We start from the raw sequence: 25633 nt of genomic DNA, 5'->3' as shown, positions 1-25633 counted from the left end.
GTAATGCCAACCCTAGTATTTACAAAACACAAATATAGCCCCCCCTTGCTTCCAGGAAAAGCCGACCTCGCACATTACAAACACAAGGAGCTAAAAGAACTTTCGCGGGAATGTGACACAGGGGCATCACTCAGATCACCCCCCCCCCTGCGACAGTGGTGGTGCGCCTCACTTGGAAAGTAGAGGCTGGCCAAGTGCTACCACAGTGCAGCAGTGTAGGAGGACATGACAACACACCAAGATATCCTGCAAAGAGCCAAACTGGCATATCAATCCCTGATCGACTGGCGTCTCACTCAAAAGTTATAGAGTCTGGCTAAAATGTAAAAGAGATTTACATCTCAAAGGGAAAGGGACCCAATGGAAAGAAGCAGAATCGAGAGCAGCTTACCAGTAAAGGGAAAGGATTCCTGCAAAGTGCATGCGATGGAGACTATACATCAACCAGATCCCACAAGGAGAAGCATGGGAAGCCGCTGACAATGCAACGGAGACCAAAGGGCAAGTAGTTCCAGGAGAGGACCTGCAGATAAGATCCGGAGCAGCTGATGCTAAGCTCCCTCAAAGACAACTCCTTAGCCAGTTAGAGACCCACGCAATCTAATTCGATCTGGACCATCGAGGAGCTTCAATGCAAGAAGCATAGTTGCAAAGGGTCCCTGGAAAAAACACACATTTGACAATTATTCCAAAAGTATCCAAAGTGTACTGCACCAAACGCAACCATTCAAATAAGAAGATTATGAGATCAACAAACACTCCACAAGAGTAATTTCCGCCAAATAATGACTAGACCTTCGGAAGGCATATCCTGGGCAACAAGAACTCATGGAGTGCGCAGCGATTGGAAGACCGGTGATATTAGAACCAGATTTTTGAGCTGGTACTCCAATGATCCGACCCCTCAGGCGGCAGCAAAGAACAACTGCGCGACTGAGGGGAGGGATTCCCTACCGCAATGGGTGTGTATTTCTTGATAGTAATGGGGTGTTAGGACCAACTAAAGCAGAGGGAGCCAGATTGACTGAGATTACAGAACTATCTGGACTCCAATACATCTTTTTTTTTTTTTTTGTAGCTGCTCCTTTCTTGGAATATAAGCGGGTTGGAAGAACAAGGCCAATAACTCCGGATTTCTTTAACATTTCTTAAAGTTTTTAATATACTTCTGCTTCCAAGAAACTTGGACCCCCTCTCCCTATTGCAGTCCAAGGATATCAAAGCCGTCACTGTCTTCCCAGCTCATAAACCTAACAAGATGGGGAAGACATCAGGCGAGTTTGGCAATCTTGGTAGCGCAAGAACTGAACCTCAGGATCACGGAGTTACCAGTATGCACAAACCATTTAGCACAGGCTGTTCTATGTGAGGGGCTTGATTTTCCCCTCCTGAGTGGTAAATATCTACCTTCCCCTAGAGGTGGACAATGCCTTAAACAGTCCATTCACAGTGGTTGTGCATCACTAGACTACTTAGATAGCCTGGAAACAACTACATCCTATGGCCGAAATAGTGGTGGTGGCGGGTGACCTCAATGCTGTGCAGTGGAGGTAACGAGTCTGCCCTGAGCCATACATCAATGTGAGGTTTGAACTTCTTGAAACCCTTCCCACTGGTTTTTTTCACTTCCCAGGGTCTCTAAAGATAATAACTCAAAATATGGCTGGGGGAAAAGAATTAATCTTCTTTAGCTATACAGACAAATTTGTGCATATTAAATATGGACTTTCCCAATTTGAGTAGCTTCTGGAGAGACAACCTTTGTTAGTAGGAAGGGCGAGCAGTGTGATTGATTTATATTTTAATATCTCCTCCAAGCCTTTTGAATATGTAGGTGACTTCCAGGTATTGTTCCACCACGGTTTAAAGCGATCATCTGCCTCTTTCGAAGTTATACTTCAATTTAAAACTCTTCTTCATCCTCAGCCCCGGCAGTTTGAAGAGGAGTTCGCTAAATCCACTTACTTCCCAGAGCTAGATGGTCTGAGGCATTTGGAGTATATAAAATTACACAGCTTCTCCAGCTCCCATGAGCTACCAAAGCTAAATTGGAGGCTGGATATGTTAAGTGTTTCCCTCCCAGAAGAGGCGGTCTTAAAGCTTGATAATATCACAAAAAAATCAAGGAATTCAATCCAACAGCCTCAACACAAGATTATATCCTCGTCCAATAGAAATCTCCATGCAGGTTGGAATTCTGCTGTAGGAGTATGGCTATAAAACACCTCACTGCTGGAAATTTATAAAAAACTACAAAATCCAAAAAATGGGATAAGCTTGCCCAATAATTTACTTTACATTAAAAATCCCAATTAGCATACGCAATGATGGCGGACCTCAACCAACAAGAGGCAATTGATCCAAAGTTGGAAAGCCCTGATTCAATCCTAATACAAGGACAGTGACTCCAGAAGATTTTTTGGAAGAATAGTCACTGGTGGGCTTAGAGAGAATAGTAGCCTTCCTTCCAGTATCTCAAGAACATAATGGTATGAGGTATTTTTTTAGAAACAATGGGGAGGGCCAGAATCTTCATTCCTCTCACATTTTGGGCCCAAAGTGTTACCCTTCCTGATAACCCCTGGCCCCCCAGTAGCTCCCCCCCCCCTTGAGGATTGGGAAACTTATAAAGTCAACTTAAATGTGGGTAAAAGCTTTGCGGCCCTGATACTCTTTTACCAGAGCTGTTTATAGTATTCAGGGAATGGTGAGTCACCTATATTGGCACAATTGTTTTAACACGCAGTTAACCTTAGCAGGTATAATCCCCACTGTGTGAGAACTGATTTCAATTATCATCCCTATCTATAAGAAGGGGGACCCTGGCCCAGTCCCTCTTAATTATAGACTCGATCAGTCTACTCTCTAGTTCTGGAGCAAGACTCTATGCCAAATACACTCCTTGGGAAATTAACTGATTGGATTGTTGATGGAAATGTCATAGGGAGGGAACAGATTGGATTCCAAAGGGGGCAAGTCAACCCTTGACCACTGCCTGGTGTTAAGCTGCTTGATAACCAAATACAAGAGGAAAAAAAGGCCCTTGTATGCAGCCTTTATCGATCTCCGGAGTGCATTTTGAGTTCTATTAATAGAGAGAGATTCTCTGGAGGAAACTCCAGTAGCCAAGGTATAGAGTCAAAGGTTGCTCCCGAACTTAATCAAGATTCTGCACACAAATACTTACTGCCATGTGAGATGCAACTTTTAAAGCGGATTGTTAACCCCACAGAATTCCAGTTACTAAAGGAGTGGGGAAACAAGGCTGCGTGTTAGCCCCTACACTCTTTAAGCTCTTTATTAACGATCTAGCTTCCCTCACTAAGTGAGGCCCAAGTACTATAGTCCAACTCTGGGCCTCAACTTCTATACCCTGCTTCTGTTTGCCGATGAGAGTGCAGTTGGTACTTTCCACAATGCGTACAAAGAGTTGGATTAAGGAGAGCCCTAGAGCTGTTGCATAGAATACTGCACACTCAGCGCATTTTGCAACTCAACCTAGATAAATCTAAAATTGTGAGTATTTACTCCATAAAATGGAAAGCTACACCATCTGGCCCGGGTAGGCCACAGTAGGAGTTTGAAGCAGGTGCAGTGGAGTATAAATACCTAGGGAGCTCACCACTACCATCATAGGGCCTCCCTGGACATCTCATATGGGAATGCAGGCCATTTCCATCAGCATTAGATTAAAGTACTTCAGCCATCATATGCAGCTTCCTTTATGGGAAAGGCAGAGGGATACATCCCTCGCTTGGCATTTGAGAGTATTTAATGAAAATGCCAAAAGTGAGCCAACAAATCCCTTTATGGGATTCCCCATCTGGATAGGGGCATGGAGCAGAGAGGTTGGAAAGGAATTCAGTCGCACTTTTCTTGCAATACAAATCCTTGGCTTGCCCTGGTATTCTGTCCCTGCATATCGCGGTCCTGTGCTTAGAAATGCAGGTCAGCATCGGACTGAAGAAACTCTGGCCTGGTGTCCAGACACTTGTTCCAAGTTTTAGGCCAGCCGATCTGGTTTCAATCGAGATGAACGGGACTACACATCCCAGGGACGCATACCATCCCTCCACACAACCCAATGGTGGGCTAAAATCGAAGCCAAACTCAATGAGCTGGGAATGATATTTCCTTAGAGGGACCTGCTGAGTGCTAACAGAGCAAGGAGGTCTATGGGAGCTATCAAAGAAGAGACTTTTTGATAGAGAGTTCCAACAGATGCTAGAGGAAGCCAATAAAACCTGTTCCCCGATCTCTCTGGGGAATACCGGTGGATAAGGTTAAAGCATCTGCAGCCCGGGTAATTCCTCTACCTCCTGGTTGAGGCCGGTGGCTTAGAGCAATCACACTTAGCTAAGGTGTAATGCTTTGCCCTCTTCACTTTAGTTTTCAGGGGCGTCATCTTGAGTAATTCCACACAAAGAAAGGAAATGCCCCTGTGGCATGGGTTCTGTGGAAACAGTATCTCATATGCTGTTGAATTGTTCCCTTTATGAGAAAGATAGGAAGAAGCATATAATCCCCTCCCTGTACGGAAGTGAAGGCATAACAGATGATCAGAAGGTTATATATCTTTTAAATAGCCACAACCTTGATCTGTTGGAAGCGGTGGCTAAATTTTTAAACGGTGTTATTTCAATGCGCTTGAAATTGTAAAACTTGTTTTAAATTTGTGATGTATATGCGGTTTATATGCCATTAAAGGTATTCGAAATTCGAGTAAAGGGTGGGTGGTTTAGGATCTTGTTCAGGATAGTCTAGGAAGGTTTTCCAGGAAGGAGATAACTGTGTATGTGAAGCTAAATTTAAACTGAAACAACAGCTAAAGTTAATAGCTAAAGTAAAAGTACTTTGAACTGAATGTAACATCTAAGTATTCTCTGCCTAAGAAAAAGAAAAGCATAAAAACTCTCTGAACATCAAATTAAGAAAACCTGTAAATAAATTCTTGTTTGTTTTATTGTTAAAAAGCCTCTCAGAAATCCATCTTCCCTCAAAAAGGTGGCAGTGTATGTTTTCCTGACATAACTTGCCTGAAGTGCTTGTGTGTGCATGTGAGTGGGGGGTGGGGGTGCCTGCGCTATCAGCAGCTATCAGCTGAGCCCTCAGCCCTCCCTCCTGCTGGGCTGTCTGCATGTGTGTGTTTGTGGAGAAAAATCACCCAGACAAAGCTGTTGCAGGCCGTGTCTGCAACTTGTTTAATGACAATGTCTTGCCCCATTTCAGACAAATCTTAAAAGAGGCATCAGAAACAGACCTCTTTGAACAGCTTTCTGGTGCGCCATTGGTCCACTGGCTCCACTAGAAGCTGGACCTATTGTTTGTTACTGTTGTCAGCATTAAGCACTATGTTTATTCACCAAAAAATGTGTTTTTGGTATATTGTCGAAGGCTTTCACGGCCAGAATCACTTGGGTGCTGTGTGGTTTCCGGGCTGTATGGCTGTGTTCTAGCAGCATTCTCTCCTGACGTTTCGCCTGCATCTGTGGCTGGCATCTTCAGAGGATGTTTTTGGTATGTTTTTTGGAGTGCCTAGGATGGATTAATTGGATTTACATTGATTTCTATGGAAAATTTTTCCTCGGTTTTCAACGGTTTCGGTTTTCATCGATTCTTTTCGGACGGATTACCAATGAAAACTGAGTTTCCACTGTATATTTGATTGCTCAACAGGTAAATATACGGTTATGCCTGATCTTATTTTTCTTGTTCTACAGCGGTTGCTCAGTGTCTCCCCAAACCTTCCAAAGCTTATCAACTCAATGAATGTACAACCACCAAAAGAGAATGAAATTATTCTGCTGAGGGGGTTAACTTCAGGGAACCTTCAGGCTGATTTTGAAGTACCCCAGGTATGAATTTTAGATTCATTTTGAATGCCTTCACTCTTGAACAAGTATTCCATGTATTCTTATGTAAGTAACACATAGGGATGAATTCTAACTAGGACTACAAAAGAATATTTGTGTACAAAAAGAGAACAACGTTTTAGAGTGTTTACATATATAACACACTTATATTTGTTGCTACCGGTTGAATGGGTGTTATTTATAAACATATACACAAATCCAAAACCAAATATTTTACTTAATGCTTGAGCCATAGGCCTCTAGTATTAAAGCAGATATAGGTAGAAACATATAACCAAACACATACTGCGCTTAATTTTTATAAAATTAGCTAATCACAAAACAAATGTTTCATCAAATCGCTGCATTCTAGATAATGAATACACCTTTCCCTTATCCAGCTTTATTCTAATTTTAACTATGCTTAAGTGTAAGATATGCTGCCTGTTTACTTCTGACTTTCTTATCTGTTTTAAAGGCAGCTTTTTATGGTGTAAACAGAATAAAATTTTGCCTTAGTCATTAGTTAGGAGGGTATCAAAGCATGCCACTCTTTGGCTGCTGGCTCTCAATTGCTATGCTGATTTCAAAATATGTTTTGATGCGATTAAAAACATGGCTCTAATCCAAATACAGTTAGTGATAACCATACCATTGAAAGTAATGGAACTTCAGTTAGTAACGGGTAACTTGTTCCATTGGGTTTAATGAGGCTTTGAATTGACTAACTTTACTTGGATTCGGCCTTACCAGCAGGAGATGAGTAAGTGGGTTTTGATCATTTGAATCAGCTTTTGCTTTGTAAATGACGTAATAGTTTTGACTTTTCTAATGATCAAGGTTGTATTTTGCCAAGTACTCAAAAATGGTAGAAGGAAATAAAACATATTAACAACACAGACATGCGTTTATTATATATAAATTGCACATTTCCACGAAACCTCTTGGGCCTGGCATCTTTATGCTTACCCCCATGTAAAGCAAAACACCACAACATCCTACAAACAGACAGCAAATTTTACAAGTATTTTTATTGCAGGAAGTATTTAGAGAGAATGGACATTATAATAACATTCTCTGTTTTCCTTTCACTTGCATAACTGTTCGGCTGTTTTCCCTCCTCTCCTCTCCCTTCCTCCCCCTGCAGGGTTCTTGGCTGGCAGATGTCTGTCTGGTTCAGTGTGCAAGAGGAAACAGAAAGAACAGCACAAACTGCGTCATCTTTGAAATAAACAAGTTCCTGATTGGGCTGGAGCTTGTTCAGGAGAAGCAGCTGCATGTAGAGGCTAGCATCTTAAAGCCTGAAGATGATACCAACTGCTCAGTGTCCTCAATAGAGGAAGATTTCCTGACAGCGTCAGAGCACTTTGATGAGGAGAATGAGGCTGACGAGGATATAAATGGTAAAGTCTGCAATCAAGCATGTAGGTTGGCTGTGTTTGTAGAAATGGTGCTGGATGTTTGTTGATGCATACTTATAATTGTGGCTTGAAAACAATATAATGAGATCAAGGTAAAAGTTTCTTGTACCATTAAATATCATTGCTCATGAGATATATATGAGGTCATTGTGTATAGTCCAGTTCATATCACTTTGTAACACTCACTGTTCTGGAAGAGGCATCTGGTTATTGACTAACATTGTTTTCTTTCTCCCAGATCATGACAAGCTAAATGTCACAGAACCTTCAGTAGTGTCCAGAAGATATCCAGGGGAAGGACTTGAAATCTTAGATTGCAAGCAGGCCCGACTGCCATTTACTCTAGAAGCTAATAGTGCTAACAAAGGCAGCACAGCTCCAAATAGGACTTCAAGTTCATCTGAGGAAGACTTTAATGTTGGAGGTGAAAACAGTGTTTTACAAAATGTTGGTAAGGCTACCAAGCAGCAACTCTGGAAAGCTAATGTAGCTGGGAAATCAAAGCCATTCTCCAATACAGATGACCTGGAAGATTCTTCTAGGGGTGATACAGACAATTCTGATGTGTCAGAAGATACATCTTTGGCTACAATGGCGAAAGAGGAATTGATTTCTTTGGATGATGCAGCAGGAGAACAAAATAGACATTTAAACACATCAGTGTGTGGAGATGAAATAAAGCCTCACCCTACCACGCAAAATGAACAAGCAACTGCTGGTCAATTTGCTACAAATTTGGCTGAGTCAGTACTGCAGGATGCCTTCATAAGATTGTCTCAGTCTTCGTTTACCAAAGAGGCTGCTATCAATATCTCTGTTGGTAATTCCTTAACTTCAGCCACTCATACAACAGATGAAATGGGTTCCCGGCCATGGAATGAACTTCCCAAAATTGTCATAGTGCAAAGTCCAGATGGCTCTGAGAACATATCTGAGTGGCCTGGATCTAGCTTACCAAATCTGAGTCCTGGGTTTGAAATGGAATGTCCTACTGAAGTTGCAGATTTGGTCGAAGGCAACACCTCCAATGGAAGCACTCAGAATACTTTGGAAGTAGCTTTGGCCTGTGCAGCTACAGTCATTGGTACTATTTCAAGCCCACATGCTGCGGAGAAACTTCACAGAGAACAGGAACTAATAAACTCTGAAAATGATATAGTTGATGGTGAAGAGTTAGGACCAAATCCTTCCCAAAGCCTCAATAACTGTACATCTATGGACTACTCTTTTCCTTCTGCCCTGTGTGGGATGACTCAAGTAGCAAGTGCTGTTGCTGTTTGTGGCCTTGGTGAAAAAGAAGATGACACATATCCTGTAACTTCATCTGGACTCTTATCGGCCGCTGAGGCATCAGCAGCGATAACTCTCCACTGCAGTATAGCCATAGGGAGCAGCATGGAGAATCTGAACAGTAGCATTGCCCAGGTGTTGTTCAAAGAGGCATCCTTGATGCTAACAAACCCAGAAACATACAAAAATATAGGGGAGTTTATGGAATCCGTAAATGGGAAAATAATTCAGGCTGCGAGAAAACCACCCGTTCCATACTTGGAGGAAGTCATTGTTGATGAACTGGCCCAGAACTTGTCTAATATTATTCTGAGGCACTCTGTGGAAGAGGTCAAGAAGAACCGGCTTAACACGAGTTCAGAAAGAAATATGGGCACGAACAGCCAGGATCTTTTTGTGGCAACTGCAAACAAACTACTTTTTAATGTGCTGTATTTCACTTGTAAGAAAATGGGTGATATCGCACAGCTTAGCGAATGTTCAGATAATTTTACTGAAGAAAATTCCAGCTGGCAAGTAACAGACAACCAATCAAAAGAAACAGTGGATAATGAATTACCGCATTCCCCAAACTACTTCAATAAAGAACCTTCCCCTCATACAATTTCTGGCAAGGATCTTGTTTCTTTAACAAGTTCGGGAAAAGATATCAAAGGGGAAGTTTTGTCAGTTGCTCAAAAATCTAACATGCTTCATAACCCTGAAACCAGTGGTCATAGTTCACCTACCGGAAGGACATCGCCCAAGAAAAAGTATGTGAAAAGAACTAAAAGAGATTGTTCCAAATCCGCAAATCCCATCAATGATCAAACTAAGAAAGAACTTGGATCATTTGCTGGCAGAGAAAATATTACAGCTGGAAATGAATGCAAAGATGGTATTCAAGAACTTCCATTTTCTAGTTCTCTAATAAGTACAGACAGTCAGGAAGAGTACCCCTGTGATGCATCATGCCACAGTGAAACCCAACTCAGTCTGTCCTTATTGGGTAATCAAAGTTTGTTGCCTCCCCAACCTCTACTACAGTTGAAGCACCCACCAGATGAATACTGTATAACAGATTTTGCAGAGGAATTGGCAGAAACAGTGGTCTCCATGGCAACAGAAATCGCTGCCATTTGCCTTGACAATTCAAATGGCAAGCAACCCTGGTTCTGTGCATGGAAGAGAGGAGGTGAATATTTGATGCCTCAGGCTTTGTCATGCCGGACCATCAAAAGGAAAAAGGAAACAACACAGTCTAATGGATCCATTGTGAGAAAACATAGGCCACCCAGACTTAGTGAAATCAAGAGAAAAACAGATGAGCATCCCGAGCTAAAAGAGAGACTTATGAATAGGGTAGTGGATGAATCAATTAATCTTGACGACACACCTGATTCTAGTTTTGCCAATGAAGTGGCTGCTAAAATTATGAACTTAGCTGAACTGTCTTTGGCTGATAATGTGTGGCAGAGTCCAAACCATCCTCGAAATCGATTGCTCTGTGATCGGTGGAACAGAGTCAATGCATCTAGTTGTGAAAGCATTCCTGAAGAAGATTCAGATTCCAAAGGGTATGCCAATACTTTGGGCCTCATGAACACCCTAGGGCAGCCAATAAGCAGAACAAGTTCCATATCCAAACAGTCTAGCTGCGAAAGCATTACAGATGAATTTTCAAGATTTATGGTCAACCAGATGGAAAACGAAGGTCGAGAGTTTGATTTGTTACTTGACTACTATGCTGGAAAAAATGCAAATAACATCTTAAGTTCTGCACTTCAACAAGTTTCCAAGAAAAATGGCCACCTCAATGTCCGGCCAAGTTGCCCATCTAAACAGTCAAGCACAGAAAGCATAACAGATGAGTTTTATAGATATATGCTTAAAGAAATAGAAAAAGAGAATAAGGACAATGTGTTCTCTGCAAGGCATTCAAAGGAGTGGAATAGCAGTTTATTATCCCCTTCCCAACGATCGCCATTTTGTTTTAGACAATCCTCTATGCCTGATAGCAGATCTTCAGCTTCAAGGCTAACAGTGAATGTGCCCATCAAGGCAAATTCATTGGATGGTTTCTCCCGCAATGGCCACCAGGATTCTTTAAGCGTACAGCCCATCAGCACTGTGTCCTCTACTGGGCTTTGCAAATCAGACTCTTACCTGTACCAAAGATGTAAGTCTGATCAAATAACAGACATGCTGATACATGAAACGTGGGCAAATTCCATTAAAGCTCTAATGTGCAAGAACAAAATAATTGTGAATGAAATAGATGTTATGGAGCCTGAGCAGCATCCCCATGACTCTCCACCGCATGTTCAACAATACGCAAATAGGTTAGCTGCAAATATTGTTGAAAGTGGGAAAACTTTAATTGCCATCCATCAAGATTCTACAGATAGAGGCAGCTCAGATGAAAGTCCTATCCCAAAAGGGATGCAAATCTCCAAACAGGCAGGAGATAGGACAGACTTAGATTTAAAAAGGCAACATTTTGCAGCCTCTGGAGTGTTTCCGAAAAAGCATTCTAGCTCCTCTGCATGTCTAAGGGAAGTGCCTTTAATTCAAATAGAAACTGATCAAAGAGAAGGGCCAGAATCCCTAATTCAAGTTAACATCGCCTCTGGAGACACAAGAGAGCCATTCAACAAAGAAAGACCTTCAGAAGCAGATACGGGAAAACACATGGTGTCCTTTTCAAACAGTCGGTAAGAATCATGGTCAGACTTAGAGACATGGGGCCCTGTGAATGAGATGGTTGTGGTGCCCAACACATCTCTGTGCATAGGGCATGCCTGCAGAAAATTAGGCAAAACGTTATGTACATGTATACACAGACCTTCCCATATTACTGTCCATATCCATTTTCTCTGATTCCCCCTTCTTCAAAAGAATTTAATTTACCAAATTTTTACAATATACACTGTTCTGCTTCTCATGCTACCCAAGCCATCTGTTTTCATATGCCCATGTCAAATGTTGCAATTTATGTGAACATACAGGAAAAACTCACACTTGTATGTCTATCTTAATCTGTAACTATAACTATGAATGAGCTGCAGATAACATGCATTAAAGATCCACAGATGCCACCAAACATGGTACTAATCACATATTTTGCTTCACATCATAGCTCTATATTTTTCTACTATCTGGAGCACAGATATTCCTCTTTGCCTTTCAAGTCATTCCCATATCCTTTTCTTTATACCCCTAGCATAAAACTTTGGATGGGCAGGCATTCTAATAGGCAATTCTTCAATAATTGCCATTCACCAGATTTTTTTTCCATTTGAATAAAGCCCTACTATCTTATGCTTGAAAGAATGTTTCATCCAGCCCTGATCAATGAGAACAGAATTATTTAGAGCTGTGCATTGTCATGTGTTTGGCTGAGTATTTCTTCTTTATGAGCAGCAGTGGCGTAGTGATTAAGAGCAGATGTACTCTGATCTAGAGGAACCAGGTTTGATTCCCCGGTCTGCCGCTTGAGCTGTGAAGAGTTATCTGGGGAATTCAGATTAGCCTGTGCAATACAACACACACCAGCTGGGTGACCTTGGGCTAGTCACAGTTCTTCTGAGCTCTCTCAGCCCCACCTACTCACAGAGCAGAGGCGTAGCTCCATGGGGACGGGGGGCATGACACACTGGGTGGGCGCCCCTTTGGGGGTGTGGCAAGGGCATTCCGGGGCAGGGCAGGGCAGGGGTGTTTCAGAGTGAGACAGGGCATTCCGGAGTGGGACAGGGGTGGAGGCGCCCCAGTGCACCAGGCGCTTTTCCCCCTTGCTATGCATCTGTCACAGGGTGTTTGTTGTGAGGGGGGAAGGGAAAGGAGTTTGTAAGCCACTTTGAGTATCCTTCCAGGAGAGAAAGGGGGAATATAAATCCGACTCTTCTTCTTTTCTGAAAGTCATTTAGATTTTGCTCTTGCTTGCTAAGAATACACCTCACGATTCCATAGTAAATTCAGAATCATGGCAGTTCATGAGAATATTTTCTTAATTGATTGCTCAGTAATTTTAAACTGTGCTTTTTATCCTATGAAAAGATAGACAAACCTGATTATTCTGTTTATATGTCCTCTTTTGATTTGTTCAATATGGCCTGCTCTGTTGAACAGCTTTCAGTCATCTCAATAGAATAGAATAGAATTTTTTCAATCTTTTGACCAGATAAAAACACACAGTTGATTGCCTCAAAATTATAGCAAAACCAACCCAAATTAACAAATTTTAAAATTTTAGAAACTTATTTAAAACCTTGAAATTAATTTTTCGGTTGTCAAACATAATCTTTGGGATAGTCGGCAAAGCGAACTTTATAAACCCTTGCACCGAACTTTGTGACTTCTCAGGATGCTTGCAGGTTCTCATTTGAGAGGATCTTTTCAAGCTGTTCTTTTTCTAAACAACCTTGCATTTTATCCAAGAATGGAAGGATGTCACTCATCTCTCTGTAGGTCCTTACCCAGAAAGGGGCTTATACTTTAAAATGTCCAGGAGCAAGGAGCAGTGACCACACCCATTTGTCCAGCAGTCCTTTCTTCTCCCTCCTCTCTCACTTGCTATGAAGTATAATGTGTCATCCCATGTACCAGGGCTGTGTAGGAGATTATACAGGTATTTTATTGACTGACTTTCTATTGTTGTTCATTTCCAAGCTCCTTTCTAAAAATCATCTTAGTAAATATGGCAATTTAAGGTGCAATGTTGGATAACTGCTGGGTAAGCAGCATGCCATATAATGAAATATCCATATATTCTTGATTAAAGATGCAATCTCCAGGTTTCAACCTGGCAAATGGGAAAACCATTCCTCAAATAACATATTTGGACACTGGGAAAATGCAATGCAAATCATTTTCTATTGTTGATATTCTTGAACTTATAAAAATTGGGAGTGATCAAAGAAGTTTGAATCGCGATGCAGTGGTGTTTTGAAATGCAAAATGTTTTCTTGCCGATTTCCATTTGCTTTATCAGCAAGGCCTTGTTTGTTTGTTTTTTCCCAATCAAAACAGCTTGAGTATGAGAAGTCGCCCGGAGCCCGGAGCCTCAGGGGAGGCCAAAGCCATGGAGGAAGTTCCAGTGCCTCTCAGCAGTAGCGATGAAAGCACAGGCAGCAGCTGGTGTCAGCTGGCAAACGAAGAAGACAATCCTGATGATACAAGCAGCTATTTGCAACTCAGTGAGAGATCCATGAGGTAACCACATGCCCTTTGATCCACACAGGATAGAATCACACATACAAATGTTTTGATTGTCATTTGCTCAGAATTATTGTTGTTAGAAAGTATGGTGGGTGAGATTGCATAAAGGTTGGCAGGAGGCCTTATAAAGTATTTGAAAACCATGCAAAGAAACTGTGGCCCAATCCAAGGCAACTGCTTCCTGTTTCCTCAAGGAGAACATCCTCAGTCAAGCATATTAGAGTTTGTTGTTTCCTGTTCCGTCATAGGAGCACACTTTTGGTTCATTTACATCTTACTGTGTGACACCCATCTCTCGTTCTCAAATGGGATGGACATGATTGAAAAATAAATGTTAGGTGATAGATGAAAAATGTAATGTTCCTTCTTTCCCTGCCTAGTACCTCTGTATTATCGTTTCTTTGTCATCACGGACTGCCAGGTTTCAGGATTAGAACTTGCAGACACATTATGATAGAGTTCACTAGAGTTGCTAAGCCTACAGAAAAGATGATAATTCACTTTTTGGCAGCTTACATTGCTCAACATTTGGTAAAGGTTCCTAGTATTCAAGCTAAACTTGTGTTGCTGCTGCACCCTAAACAAAGGAGCCAAGTTTGCCACCTCTAAAAGCTTTCGTTTCCAAAGAAAACAATAGTCAATTTCACTGTCAGGAAGACACATTTGGGTTAATAATTGAGCCAACCATTCCTTTCAACATTCTTATGATATTAATTAATCCACATGAACAAATTGTTGTATTTTTTGTCTCAAGATACCTAGTCAGTACAAAAAAAAAATCAGGTGAGCACTTAAATCCCTTGCATGATTTTCTCATCAGTTGCACTTTTAGGGGTACCTAAATTTCTGAGAATGTATTCCAAGGCATTTCTGAGTACAGTATGAGAAGGTGACTTTACATAATTGCTTGATGATCAAGTGAAGAGCAGCATATATGTGAAACACCCATCACAGATCACAATTTTCATGTAACCTCAAAAACAATACTTTTCAGTCTATGCAGTTCATGCATTCGCTGCAGATCATCAAGCAATATCAAGTAATGAGATGCGAAAGTGATACATGGGCATGTATGAATCAGCCTTCCATAGTGTGTGTGTTTTTCTGTGTAAATCTGTGGGCTGAAATGGAACCTCAATTTTTACCATATCAAACCACCAACAAGATGTGGTTCCTTGCCAGTTCATAGCATCATAAAATGTGTAACAGTTGTGTATTTTTAGTAAATACATCAACATCTTTTGTTTTGCCAGTAATGAGCTTTGTGTCCTCATTCTGAGAAGCAGAACGGTTGCAGTTCTGTCTTTCACTTTGGTTAACAATGTATTCAAGCGCATGCTGGTGCAGACTGGCATTAATACTTAAATTTTTGCATCGTCAGCAATGGCAACAGCAGCACCACTAGCAGTCTTGGCATTATGGACCTGGAAATTTATCAGGAAAACATGTCATCTTCACGTACTATTAAGTAAGTAGCTGTCAAGGTGACCTCTGATCTTTGGAAGTTCTGTTCCATTTCAGCTGAAAACCATTTCCATCATCAAAACAATGTGCCAAGCAACCCCAGTACCATCATTGTTCATCCTGCTGTTTCCACCTACTGTTTCAACTACCTGGCAAGTCCCGTCAGTAACTAGTACAAGTTAGGCTGTTCCAGGATGGGTAATCATTGTCTGATGGAAATAAGTAATGCCCATCACTTTCACATTAATTTTGCAGTGTGTTCCACAGTGAAAATTAATGCAACTGCTCCGCATGTATTTGATATGAACTCAATGGCTTTTCAGTTGGCAGTCTGAACTGCACTTTCTTGGGCTAGTAGTTGCCATTTCTGCCTGGCATCAGCAGCTGTCAGCAACAGACACAAATCGTGATCCAGTAGTCTCTGAAGCTTTGGCTACACAGAGATTCTAGTTGTACTTTATAGCACCTTGGAGATGGAATTATAGCCATACAGCATAAACAAAATGGATTGATTTTAACTTCTGTGCAAAAATTTTATAGCAGCAGCCTGAAGTTAATAACAATAGACCAAATTAGGTTGAGATGAAGAAAGGCAAAACTTTCGATTTTCATTGTGAAGCAATATATAACCTGGACCACTCCTAACATATCTGAGTTTATTTTTAGTTTAAAAACAATAATAGTGTCAAGAAATGTGTTACAAACGTGCATAAAGATTCTAGTACCCTGAAACGTGATGAAATGTACTGGTGGGTGGTTTATACTAACAACAATAAACCTTGATATGTTATATACTGTGCATCTCTCCCTCTGAATCTTATGCCCTGCAGACTGTACAGAGCAATGTTTATGTCCTTTATTGCAGTCATTGGAGCTGAAGCACATAACTGTGCACACAGGTGAAAACAAGGCAAAGAAACTTTGCCTGGCAAAGACACTTCTAGAAATTCACATCTCCCTCAGTGCTTAAGAGCTGTGTAGGAACTTTCAAACTGAAATGCGCTCAGAGACAGAAACCTTTTCTCCAATTTCCTATAGCATACACATGCATCTGGGTGGACATTTTTTGGAAAAGAACAGAAAGAAAAGGTTTCAACTTATTAGTCAAACCCAGAAAGCCAACCGATAACCTTGAAAATGGCAGTAATTAAAGATTATAGATTATATAGACGGGGATCCTGGTAGCTGCTTAGGTGGCTCTCTCTCTGCCCAGGTGGCTTTGTGTATAATCTGAAACCACTCCATTTCCCTCCCCTCCCTCCACCCCTTTTGAGGCTGCTAGTTTGCTTGCTGGGATGGTTTTGAGAGAGGCAAAATTCAAAATGCCTGCTGAGCAAAAGAACTGCCACATTGCAGGGAATGCATATCTGATGCTTTGAAGATGCTTATACAGCTTAAGCACCCGCTGTATAAAACTCTCTTAACAAGAAAAACATGGAGGCCATTCATTAGATATGCTAAGCGAGGTTAACCGTAAGCCACACAAGGTTAAAATCTGAAGTTGTGATTCATGAAATAATTCCAACCCATGAAGGGTCTATGTGTTTTTTCTTGATTAGGTTTCTATTTTCTCTAGAAGCAGCATGTACATTTTCATAATACATTTCTAAATAGTTGTGCATCATTTTATTTCACCCTGTAGTTCCTGCATTTCATTGCCCCTCACCCTGCTGGTTTCTTCTTCTTTGGCAAATTTTACATAAAATGGCTGACTGCATAGTAAGAATCCATTCATGGCATCTGAAGAAATAGGCTTTCCTCCACATATGCTTATGCTGGAGCCTTGAAAGTGCCTCAGTGCAGCAGTGGCGTGGTTAAGAGCAGGTGTACTCTAATCTGGAGAAACCAGGTTTGATTCCCTGCTCTGCCACTTGAGCTGCGGAGACTTATCTGGGGAATTCAGATTAGCTTGTGCACTCCCACACAGGCCAGCTGGGTGACCTTGGGCTAGTCACAGCTTTTCGGAGCTCTCTCAGCCCCACCCACCTCACAGGGTGTTTGTTGTGAGGGAGGAAGGGCAAGGAGATTGTAAGTTTCTTTGAGTCTCCTACAGGAGAGAAAGGGGTAATATAAATCCAGACTCTTCTTCTTCTTCTAAACTGAGGACCTCGGATTCTCCCTTTAAATCCATGCCAAAGGGGGGGTGGGTTAAAAGGAGAATCTGGGGAAATTTGAGGGGTGCCTGCTGTCAGAGATGCAATTGTTAAGCTAGAAGCACCAAACTTTCAGGGTATCTTTAAGAGACTCTCCTAATGATACCACCCAGGTTTGGTAAAGTTTGGTTCAGGGGGTCCAAAATTATGGACCCTCAAAAATATAGCCCCCATGTTCTATTAGCTCCCATTGGAAACAGTGGAGGATGGGGGCACCCCTTTTGGAAGCCCATAGCTTTGGACTCACTGGGCCAAACTTCACAAAACCTGGGTGACATCAGTAAGAGACTCTCCTGATGATACCTGACAGGTTTGGTGAAGTTTGGTTCAGGGTGTCCAAGGTTATGGACCCTCAAAGGTGTAGCCCCGATCTTCTATTAGCTCCCATTGGAAACCATGGAGGATGGGGGCACCCCCTTTGGGAGCCCATAACTTTGGACCCCCTGAACCAAAGAAGAAGAAGAAGAAGAGTTTGGATTTATATCCCCCCCCTTTCTCTCCTGCAGGAGACTCAAAGGGGCTGACAATCTCCTTGCCCTTCCCCCCTCACAACAAACACCCTGTGAGGTAGGTGGGGCTGAGAGAGCTCTGAGAAGCTGTGACTAGCCCAAGGTCACCCAGCTGGCGTGTGTGGGAGTGCACAGGCTAATCTGAATTCCCCAGATAAGCCTTCACAGCTCAGGCGGCAGAGCTGGGAATCAAACCCGGTTCCTCCAGATTAGATACACGAGCTCTTAACCTCCTACGCCACTGCTGCTCCTCACCAAACCCGGGTAGTATCATCAGAAGAGTCCCCCAAACAATCCCTGAAAGTTTTGTGCTGCTAGCGGCCCAATCAGTGCGCCCCCTGCAGGCCAAAAACCAAAAAAACAGTAAAAATGTTTTAAAAACCCACAGAGGGGCGGAGCTTCTGACATGAATGCGGGGGGTTGAACCCGAGAACCCCCCCCCCACCTACGTCCTTGACTCCACCCATGTCAAATGGGAGGGGGAATTGTGTTAGGGAATGTATACCTCAACATTTAGCCCCTCTTATTCATACACACCCATGTCAGGCAGGATGTTACAGTTTGGGTGACGTTCTGTCCACTTCACAGATTGAAAACATTCTGGGAAAGCAAAATTAATTAGAAGTAGTATTTTTCATCTGGTCAAATAAGTCCCCTGTGGATTTTTTTAGTTATAACGTTACCTTTAATAGACCCTAATATACGGGGAGAGGAAATTAGAGACAAAGAATGAATGTTTCATGCTATATACACTTGTGTCACGACCCCCTTCCCCCCACACACCCAGTACTTACCATGTTAGAAATTCAATCTGGTTTATCTCTTCTCCTTCCGCCCCTCCCCATATGTAATTGCCTTCACTGCATTATGCTTAATGGGGAGCAATGAACCCAGTCAGTTTTGTTGGGTTATTTTTGTGTTGTCTTTTTTTAATTTATGAACTACCGTAATATTTTTCTATATAGCTGGAGAGACACTCTTGAGTATGCAGAAACCCCTAGACAGTCTGTGGGTAGAGGCTGTGTCGATGCCTTCCTGAAGGGCTGATAAAATCTGTGGTATCTCAGGGCTCTTTCTGAAATTATTTTAGCTTTCCTGAAAGAATGTCTCACTGTGCCCATAAGTGGTTTACAATAATCTTTGTTGTTGTTGTTTTTTCTTAAGTGAATTGGTAGAAGAAAACACATTCCGTAGCAAGCAGCCAGAAAACAGAGAGGGTAAGTTAAATGTCATTGAAGGGACATGGGGATGTAAATTGGTTTTTAAACATCTGGCTTCATTAAATGTGAGTTCTGATTTCACTCTTTATTCAGAATGTACTGCTGGTTTATCTGTGGAAACAACCAGTAAGCAAAAGGATCTCTTGGTGATAAACTTTGACCTGGAACCAGACTGCCCTGATGTCGAACTGCGCGCCACTCTCCAATGGATAGCTGCATCAGAGCTTGGAATCCCCATTATCTATTTTAAGAAATCTCAGGAAAATAAAATTGAAAAGGTATGCCTTCTGGTGTCATAGCTCTTGGCATAGATCTTGCAAGAAAGTTCCCCCCCCCCCTAAAATTGTTTGCCCTCAGGAGAAGTTTATTGTAAAGTTGGTATGACATTAACTGAAAGATTCCATTCTGTCCCACCTAATATGCACTCCGGTAACCCAACCTCAGGGTCTGTGAGGTTTCCCATTGGGAAACCTTACTCCTGAAAATCTCACCCTCCATGATTCTCTAAGGTTATTTTTGCAGTTGGTTATTATACAACATGGTATTTTCCTGCATATCTGGGGAGCATCCCATGTGAGTAGAAACCTCAACCTTGCCTTCACATCCACAAAGGATCAGTCAGTTAGATGTCATGACAGGAGCCGGCCTGTTGCCATCTTAGAAGAGGAAAGTGTAGCACTCCTGCTAATACATTGCACAGGTTCCTATGAGCTCCTTTGCAAAGGCAGCAGGACCCACATCTTATAAAACCATGAGCAGCAGAGGTATTGTTTAGTATTTCTGGGGGGAAATATTTGGGAATCATAAACATCATTTAAGCTGTATTCAGTAGCAACTGGCCAAATTGTGTCCCATAGTAGAAACAGTTGCCAGCTTTACCATATGCTTCTGTAAACAGTTAAGCCAACTGCAAAGCACTCATACCCGAGAGAGTGATGAAACTCATCCTGTCGGCAGGCCTACCCTTGGAAATCCCATGCCTAGTTGAACGCTTTTAAAGTATGTGTTTAAGTTTGGAATGCTATATGCAAATACCTAACAGCCCAACTGGCTACAAAGGCATGACAGTTTCTCGTGTATTGAAGAAGGGGAGTGATGCAGGAGAAGCCTAATTAGATATTGATTGTGAAATTCAAGAAAATGAAAAGGCTTTGATTTCCATTACCAAGCTAGAAGAAAAGCTGGGACTGAATGTATGACATGGCAACATGCACAGCTCAATAAAAGCACAAAGCACAAGATTGGACCCGGTCAGGATTTTCCCCAGCTGCTTGGAAATGTAAACGAATTTTTAAAGACTGTTATGTATTATTGTGTTGTATAACAATACAGCATCTTCATACTTAATCCCCATTTGCCTCTCAAAGTTGTTTATACTCCCATGCACATTACTTGTTCTCTTATCACTTGGCTGCTCGGATAAATTACTTGATAGACAGCCAAATTGCTGGACTGCCGGAGTATATGAACTGGCTTTAGTGAAAAGTGATTAACTTATGGTAGCTCATTCACACAGGGAACCCTCCACCCCCGGGGTTTTGGGGGTTGAGTCCTACAGTGGATTCCCAGCTTGGCATCCACTGTCACATGGCTCCACTTCCTGTGGTGATAGTACCACTTAGAGATCCGTGGCTATGTGGAATCACTGGTTCTCCACTCCAGGCTTTCCCCCCCAGCCCTCAGCTTGGGGACGTTTCATTGGCTAACAGGATGGTCGCCCAATGCCTGGATCACCAGTTATCCATCTGCTGTAATCAATAGAGCTGTGGCCATTTAAAACCCAAGTCTTGATCTCATTTATTTATTTCATACCCATTTCTGCCACAGAAATGCACTTGCTTTTAGGACTGTGATGCCGGATGTGAACCAGCATGTTTCATTTCATTAATGCAAAAATGAAAGAACGTGTTGAACAAAACCCACCCTAACAGTAAAAATATTCCTACAGTTTTTAGATGTCGTGCAGCTTGTCCATCAGAAGTCTTGGAAAGTCGGTGACATCTTTCACGCTGTGGTGCAGTTCTGCAAGCTCCATGAAGAAAGTGCAGAGCTGACTCCAAGCCTCTTTGACTGGCTTCTTGAGTTGGGATAAGAAAACCTCATCCCACTCTTTATTTTTGTTTGTGATCCAACTTAAGTGGCAATGGTTTGTAAGTGGTCCTTTTAAAAAAAAAAAACATCAGCACAATACACTGAGCAAGAAGTACACAATTATGGCAATGGACCGTGACTCAGTTTCAAAGCTGTACACAGTGAAAGGGAAGAACCATTCTGTCAAGCCGGGGGGCTGGCACTTAGCTTTTTAGAATGTACTATTCTAGAAGATGGGGTGTGCATTCTAAATAAGTGACCTGTTATTACAGTTCGATGGAAAAGACATCCATTTCCTGTCATCAGAGTATCACAGTAAGCAAGACAAGCAGGAAATCCCTAATATTCATAGCCTGAAGTGATTTTGCAGAACACTACTGGTAATTAAATGCGTATGTAGGAGGCTATGTCTCTCAATGGATTCTATGTAATTATGTTTTCAAATTACTGCAGGGGAGTAGAAAAAGGAGTCTGAGCTCTTGTCTGTAGTCACTCAGCAGGTATTCCTGTTCCACAGACAGGAATTAGACATTCACATTGTCAGATGAGCCTCTGAAACTCTCCTGGTATTTTATTTTTCCTGTAATATTCTGAGAATCCAGTTAATGGAACACTGGACCGCCCATCAACAGAACTGAGGCCCACGCACAGCTCTGCTTGCTGTGAAATTGTGGGCAAGTACTTGTACCCTCATACCTCACTCTTTCTCATCTGTAATGATGATTTCTGTCCTTTGTAAAGTTCTTTACAATCTTTGAATAAGAAGGATTGTTTTAAAAAAGAATTCAACATTTTTACTAAAATGTTACAGTCTGATCCAATGCATGTTTACTCAGAAGCAAGTTCCACTGAATTCAATGGGACTTACTCCCAAGTCTTGTGCAAAGGACAGCAGCCTTAGCCTACTGAAATATCTTAATTTAGGCCAACCTGAAAAATAATATGCTGTAGAATGGGCATTAATTTCTGAGGTTTTTTTATACTAATAATACCATTGAAAAATAATTTATTTATAGAGAATATCTTCTTGTAGGGTATTTAAATATTTGGGATACATGTGAAATATATTTATCAGTTTGCAACTTAGATCTTCAGATAATAAGCTGTTTTCATACTTACATTTATACGTTCTTTGGTACTAACTGAAGAATCTGGTTTTAATTTACAGTCAAGAAAGGAAATCCAATTGTCATACAGATATCCAGCTAATTACCCCACTAAATATCTCCATTCCACATTGTCTATATCCTCTGCTAATGCAGTTTTCGGAATGCAGTTGCTTTAACCTATTTGAATTACCACATATTCTGTATTTGCTGCTTTGAAAAACAGAAATTCTTTTGATTGTATAGCAGTTCTGCCTGTATCTTGAAAAATATAAAAAGTATCTTTTATTTTCGCTACAAGAGTATATGTTTTTGTGATATGTCCAAAAATAACTTTTAGCACCTATTTTTGAAATAATTTTAAATAAATTATAAACAACATAGTTACCACTATTAGTCCTCCTAATAAATCCATTTTCATGCATGCATGCCCTTTCTCATGTATTCACCAAGGAAGACAGTTGCCAAAATTTTAATGGAGTCCTCACTGTGCAAGCAACTTTGCTGAGAATACAATTACAACAGTGAAGGCTGATTAACAGAAAGACCAGCTGACTATAAGCACTGACTTTAGCCAAACTGCAGCCAGGTTTGTTTTTGAGAAGTGCTACTACCCAAAAAGCACCAAAATCTGTATGCACTCAGTACCTCTCTGAAATTTACAGTTCATTTTTGGAGAATTAAAAATGGAAATCACATATTGGGAAAATGATATTTATTTTTAAGCCAAGGACAGTTAGTTGTCTGTTTTCAGACTTTTTGCAGTGGTAGAATAAATGTTTACTTATCCTACTAAGCACAAATAACATAGGTGATGTGTAACAGTGTGATGAAGTTCTTTTCTGTACATTTCCTCTTAGTATCGCAGTCTGACCTGAAAATAAATTTGTGTTAACAACATGTGTCATCTTTGTCTTTCTAATTCTCCTTGCCTACCGCAAAGAATAAAGCCATACTTTAATCCATCTACAAATACACAAAATCTGTTTATCTCATTATCAGACAAAAGATTTTTTTTAAAAGCTGAGTTTGTTTCAAATTAATTTTGTATAAAGGGAACTGGAGTGTAAAGACGCTCTGAAGGCTTCGCTTTTCAAAGGTGCAGAGCATCCAGAACTGTTGAAAATGGTTGAGTTATCTAAAAAGCAAGTAATTAAATGTACCAATACAGCCGTATAATGCTTTTCAAAGTTATTGAGGATGAAGCTATGAAAGGCCCGATCTAATAACAGATAGGTCACACATAATTCCAGAAAGCTAGCTGTGTTAATCTGTTGCAGAAGAACGGATATTGTGGTTGAGCCTTGCCAGTCTGAAAGGTCTGAAAAAATGCCTTCATTTGAACTATCTGCCCCCACCCCACAATGGCATGCAGTACTGAAATATGGCTGAGGATACAAAAAAGGGAGGATGAATCTTAAGAGGACAAATAAATAAACTTTTCAAGTTAAAAATAATCATATAAATAATGGCATACAAAACAGTTAAATCTTTTAAATATAAATCTCAAGATCTTCATTTCAGCTGTTGATTAACGAAGCTGAACATACCTCAGCAACCACATCTGGCATCATGTCAAGGGGCTCCATAAACCTATTCTGAATCACTCAAAACTGTTGTTGAACACCTGATAGAGATAACCGAACCTAGGCTGTTGAAAGTCACAAGCCTCCAGGAACCTGTTTTAATGTGAGCATCCTGCAGTTACAAGGCTTATCAGGTGCTGATCAAAATAAAGCAAGGTAAACATATTCATCTTGGACTATTTCATCCGTTTTATACAAACCCCACTGAATTGGGTGAGTTAGTGCTTCCTTTGCTAGTGCAAGTTGTCAGTAACTGACTCAAACTCATATTGAGGCCCCAGTTATGCAACTTAAAGAGTAGAATCTTTCCTTACCTCTAATACCCCTTTGTTGACAAAACAAATGTTTCAGTAACATCAAGCAAAGGGCTTCTTTGTCAAGAAAACCTTTTTTTTAAAAAAAACTTTCTGGAGTATTGTAGAAATAAATGAAGCATCACATTCCAGGGCCTAAAGCAACGAGACACAAGTGAGACTTTCACAGCCTTCACGGGAAGAAAACCATGCATAATAGCAGAGGATCCTTAGGGGAAAGCTGAACAGGAAAATCAGGATAGATAATTTTTCAACTGGCTTGACATTTTTAGGGCAATACAGCAAACAGGCTGTTGCATGGGATTTTTAGTTCAAAAATATCTAGAAACAAGATTTTATACCAATACACAAAAAAAGGCCTGGATATTCTGGTAAACACACATGTTGCATTAATCTCTTTGCCATAACTGAAGAGGACAAAGAGGGATAAAGAAGAATAATGTGGACTGCTAAACAATAAAACCCAAAGCAGCTGTTACGCCAAGAAATTGTCTCTATGATACTCTCATCCTAGGTGTGGTGCCCAATATTTCTATACCAAATATCAAGCCAACAGAAGAGAGTTTGAGTAGCTTTATTTGCAAAGGGGAGACACCCCACCTGGGTAGAGTCTGCCAAAGCAATACATTTGCAACATTTTTATTCCCCTTTCCCAAATCTGCCACCCCCTCTCCGTTTCCCATTGGCTAAAGGTACTTAGAGTCACAACTTTCCAGTCCGCTTATTCAAATGTTACCGCTTGGTATGTTCCACCCTCCCATATTCTTCCTGTATATTCATTATCAACGCCCCTTATACAAGCTGGGGCGTAAAAGTTAATATGCAATAGTCTATTAAGCATGCTCAATGTGTACAGTCTGATGCAAACCTTGCTCTTTAACGTAGTTCCTCGCTCTAGCCAGCTCCAGCCAGAACTGCCACATCCTCTTGACTCATTTCCTTGTTCTGATCGAAAACCCATTTTTCATTTATCACATAGGGTCAGCTTTCTTATTTTCCTATCAACCCTGCATCTGGCAAGAGCTTTGCTGAGTTAGCCAACGTGGCTAATTACTCCTTAACAATGAAAAGAAAAAGAAATTCACCCAGGGGCAGCTCTGCAAGCCACTCCCTTTAGTACGCAGATAATCTGTAATGTGAATAAAACCTCTGCTTCAATACCTGGTCATATGGAAGCTCCATTTCTTTGATTCCCCTGTGAAAATCAGGGGAAGATCAAGCAAACACAGCCTTCATACAGTCAGGTGCTTAGGGTTCATGCTGGAAGCTACTTACCAAATGAAGGAAGGGATTCGTGTCTCTCTTCCACTAGGCTATTGCAATGCCATTCCTAGCAGAGTATATCCTGCACTATATTAGATTAGAATTTATTATTATTATTATTATTATTATTATTATTATTATTATTATTATTATTATTATTATACACAT

At 41.1% G+C, this 25633-nt stretch overlaps 1 protein-coding gene across 4 annotated transcripts in view; it reads left to right on the top strand.

Moving 5' to 3' along the window:
* The window catches only part of LOC125437867 (SPHK1 interactor, AKAP domain containing), a 94213-nt gene extending 71011 nt beyond the window's left edge, over positions 1 to 23202 (top strand). For 2 of the 4 annotated variants that reach the window (XM_048505894.1, XM_048505896.1), the window contains 8 exons: positions 5721 to 5855; positions 7000 to 7255; positions 7512 to 11256; positions 13571 to 13753; positions 15141 to 15227; positions 19050 to 19102; positions 19199 to 19383; positions 21054 to 23202. In XM_048505894.1, the coding sequence (XP_048361851.1) occupies positions 5721 to 5855; positions 7000 to 7255; positions 7512 to 11256; positions 13571 to 13753; positions 15141 to 15227; positions 19050 to 19102; positions 19199 to 19383; positions 21054 to 21197 (4788 nt within the window). In that variant the 3' untranslated portion in view covers positions 21198 to 23202. Of the gene's footprint in view, positions 1 to 5720; positions 5856 to 6999; positions 7277 to 7511; positions 11257 to 13570; positions 13754 to 15140; positions 15228 to 19049; positions 19103 to 19198; positions 19384 to 21053 lie in introns of all 4 variants that reach the window. The other 2 variants (XM_048505895.1, XM_048505897.1) reach the window with 2 other exon arrangements.
* The last annotated feature ends 2431 nt before the right edge of the window (positions 23203 to 25633 follow it).

The sequence above is a fragment of the Sphaerodactylus townsendi genome, linkage group LG08, assembly GCF_021028975.2.
Source record: "Sphaerodactylus townsendi isolate TG3544 linkage group LG08, MPM_Stown_v2.3, whole genome shotgun sequence".
Lineage (NCBI taxonomy): Eukaryota > Metazoa > Chordata > Lepidosauria > Squamata > Sphaerodactylidae > Sphaerodactylus > Sphaerodactylus townsendi.
The sequence above is the reverse complement of the archived record's forward strand: the minus strand, read 5'-3'. Positions and strand labels throughout refer to the sequence as shown.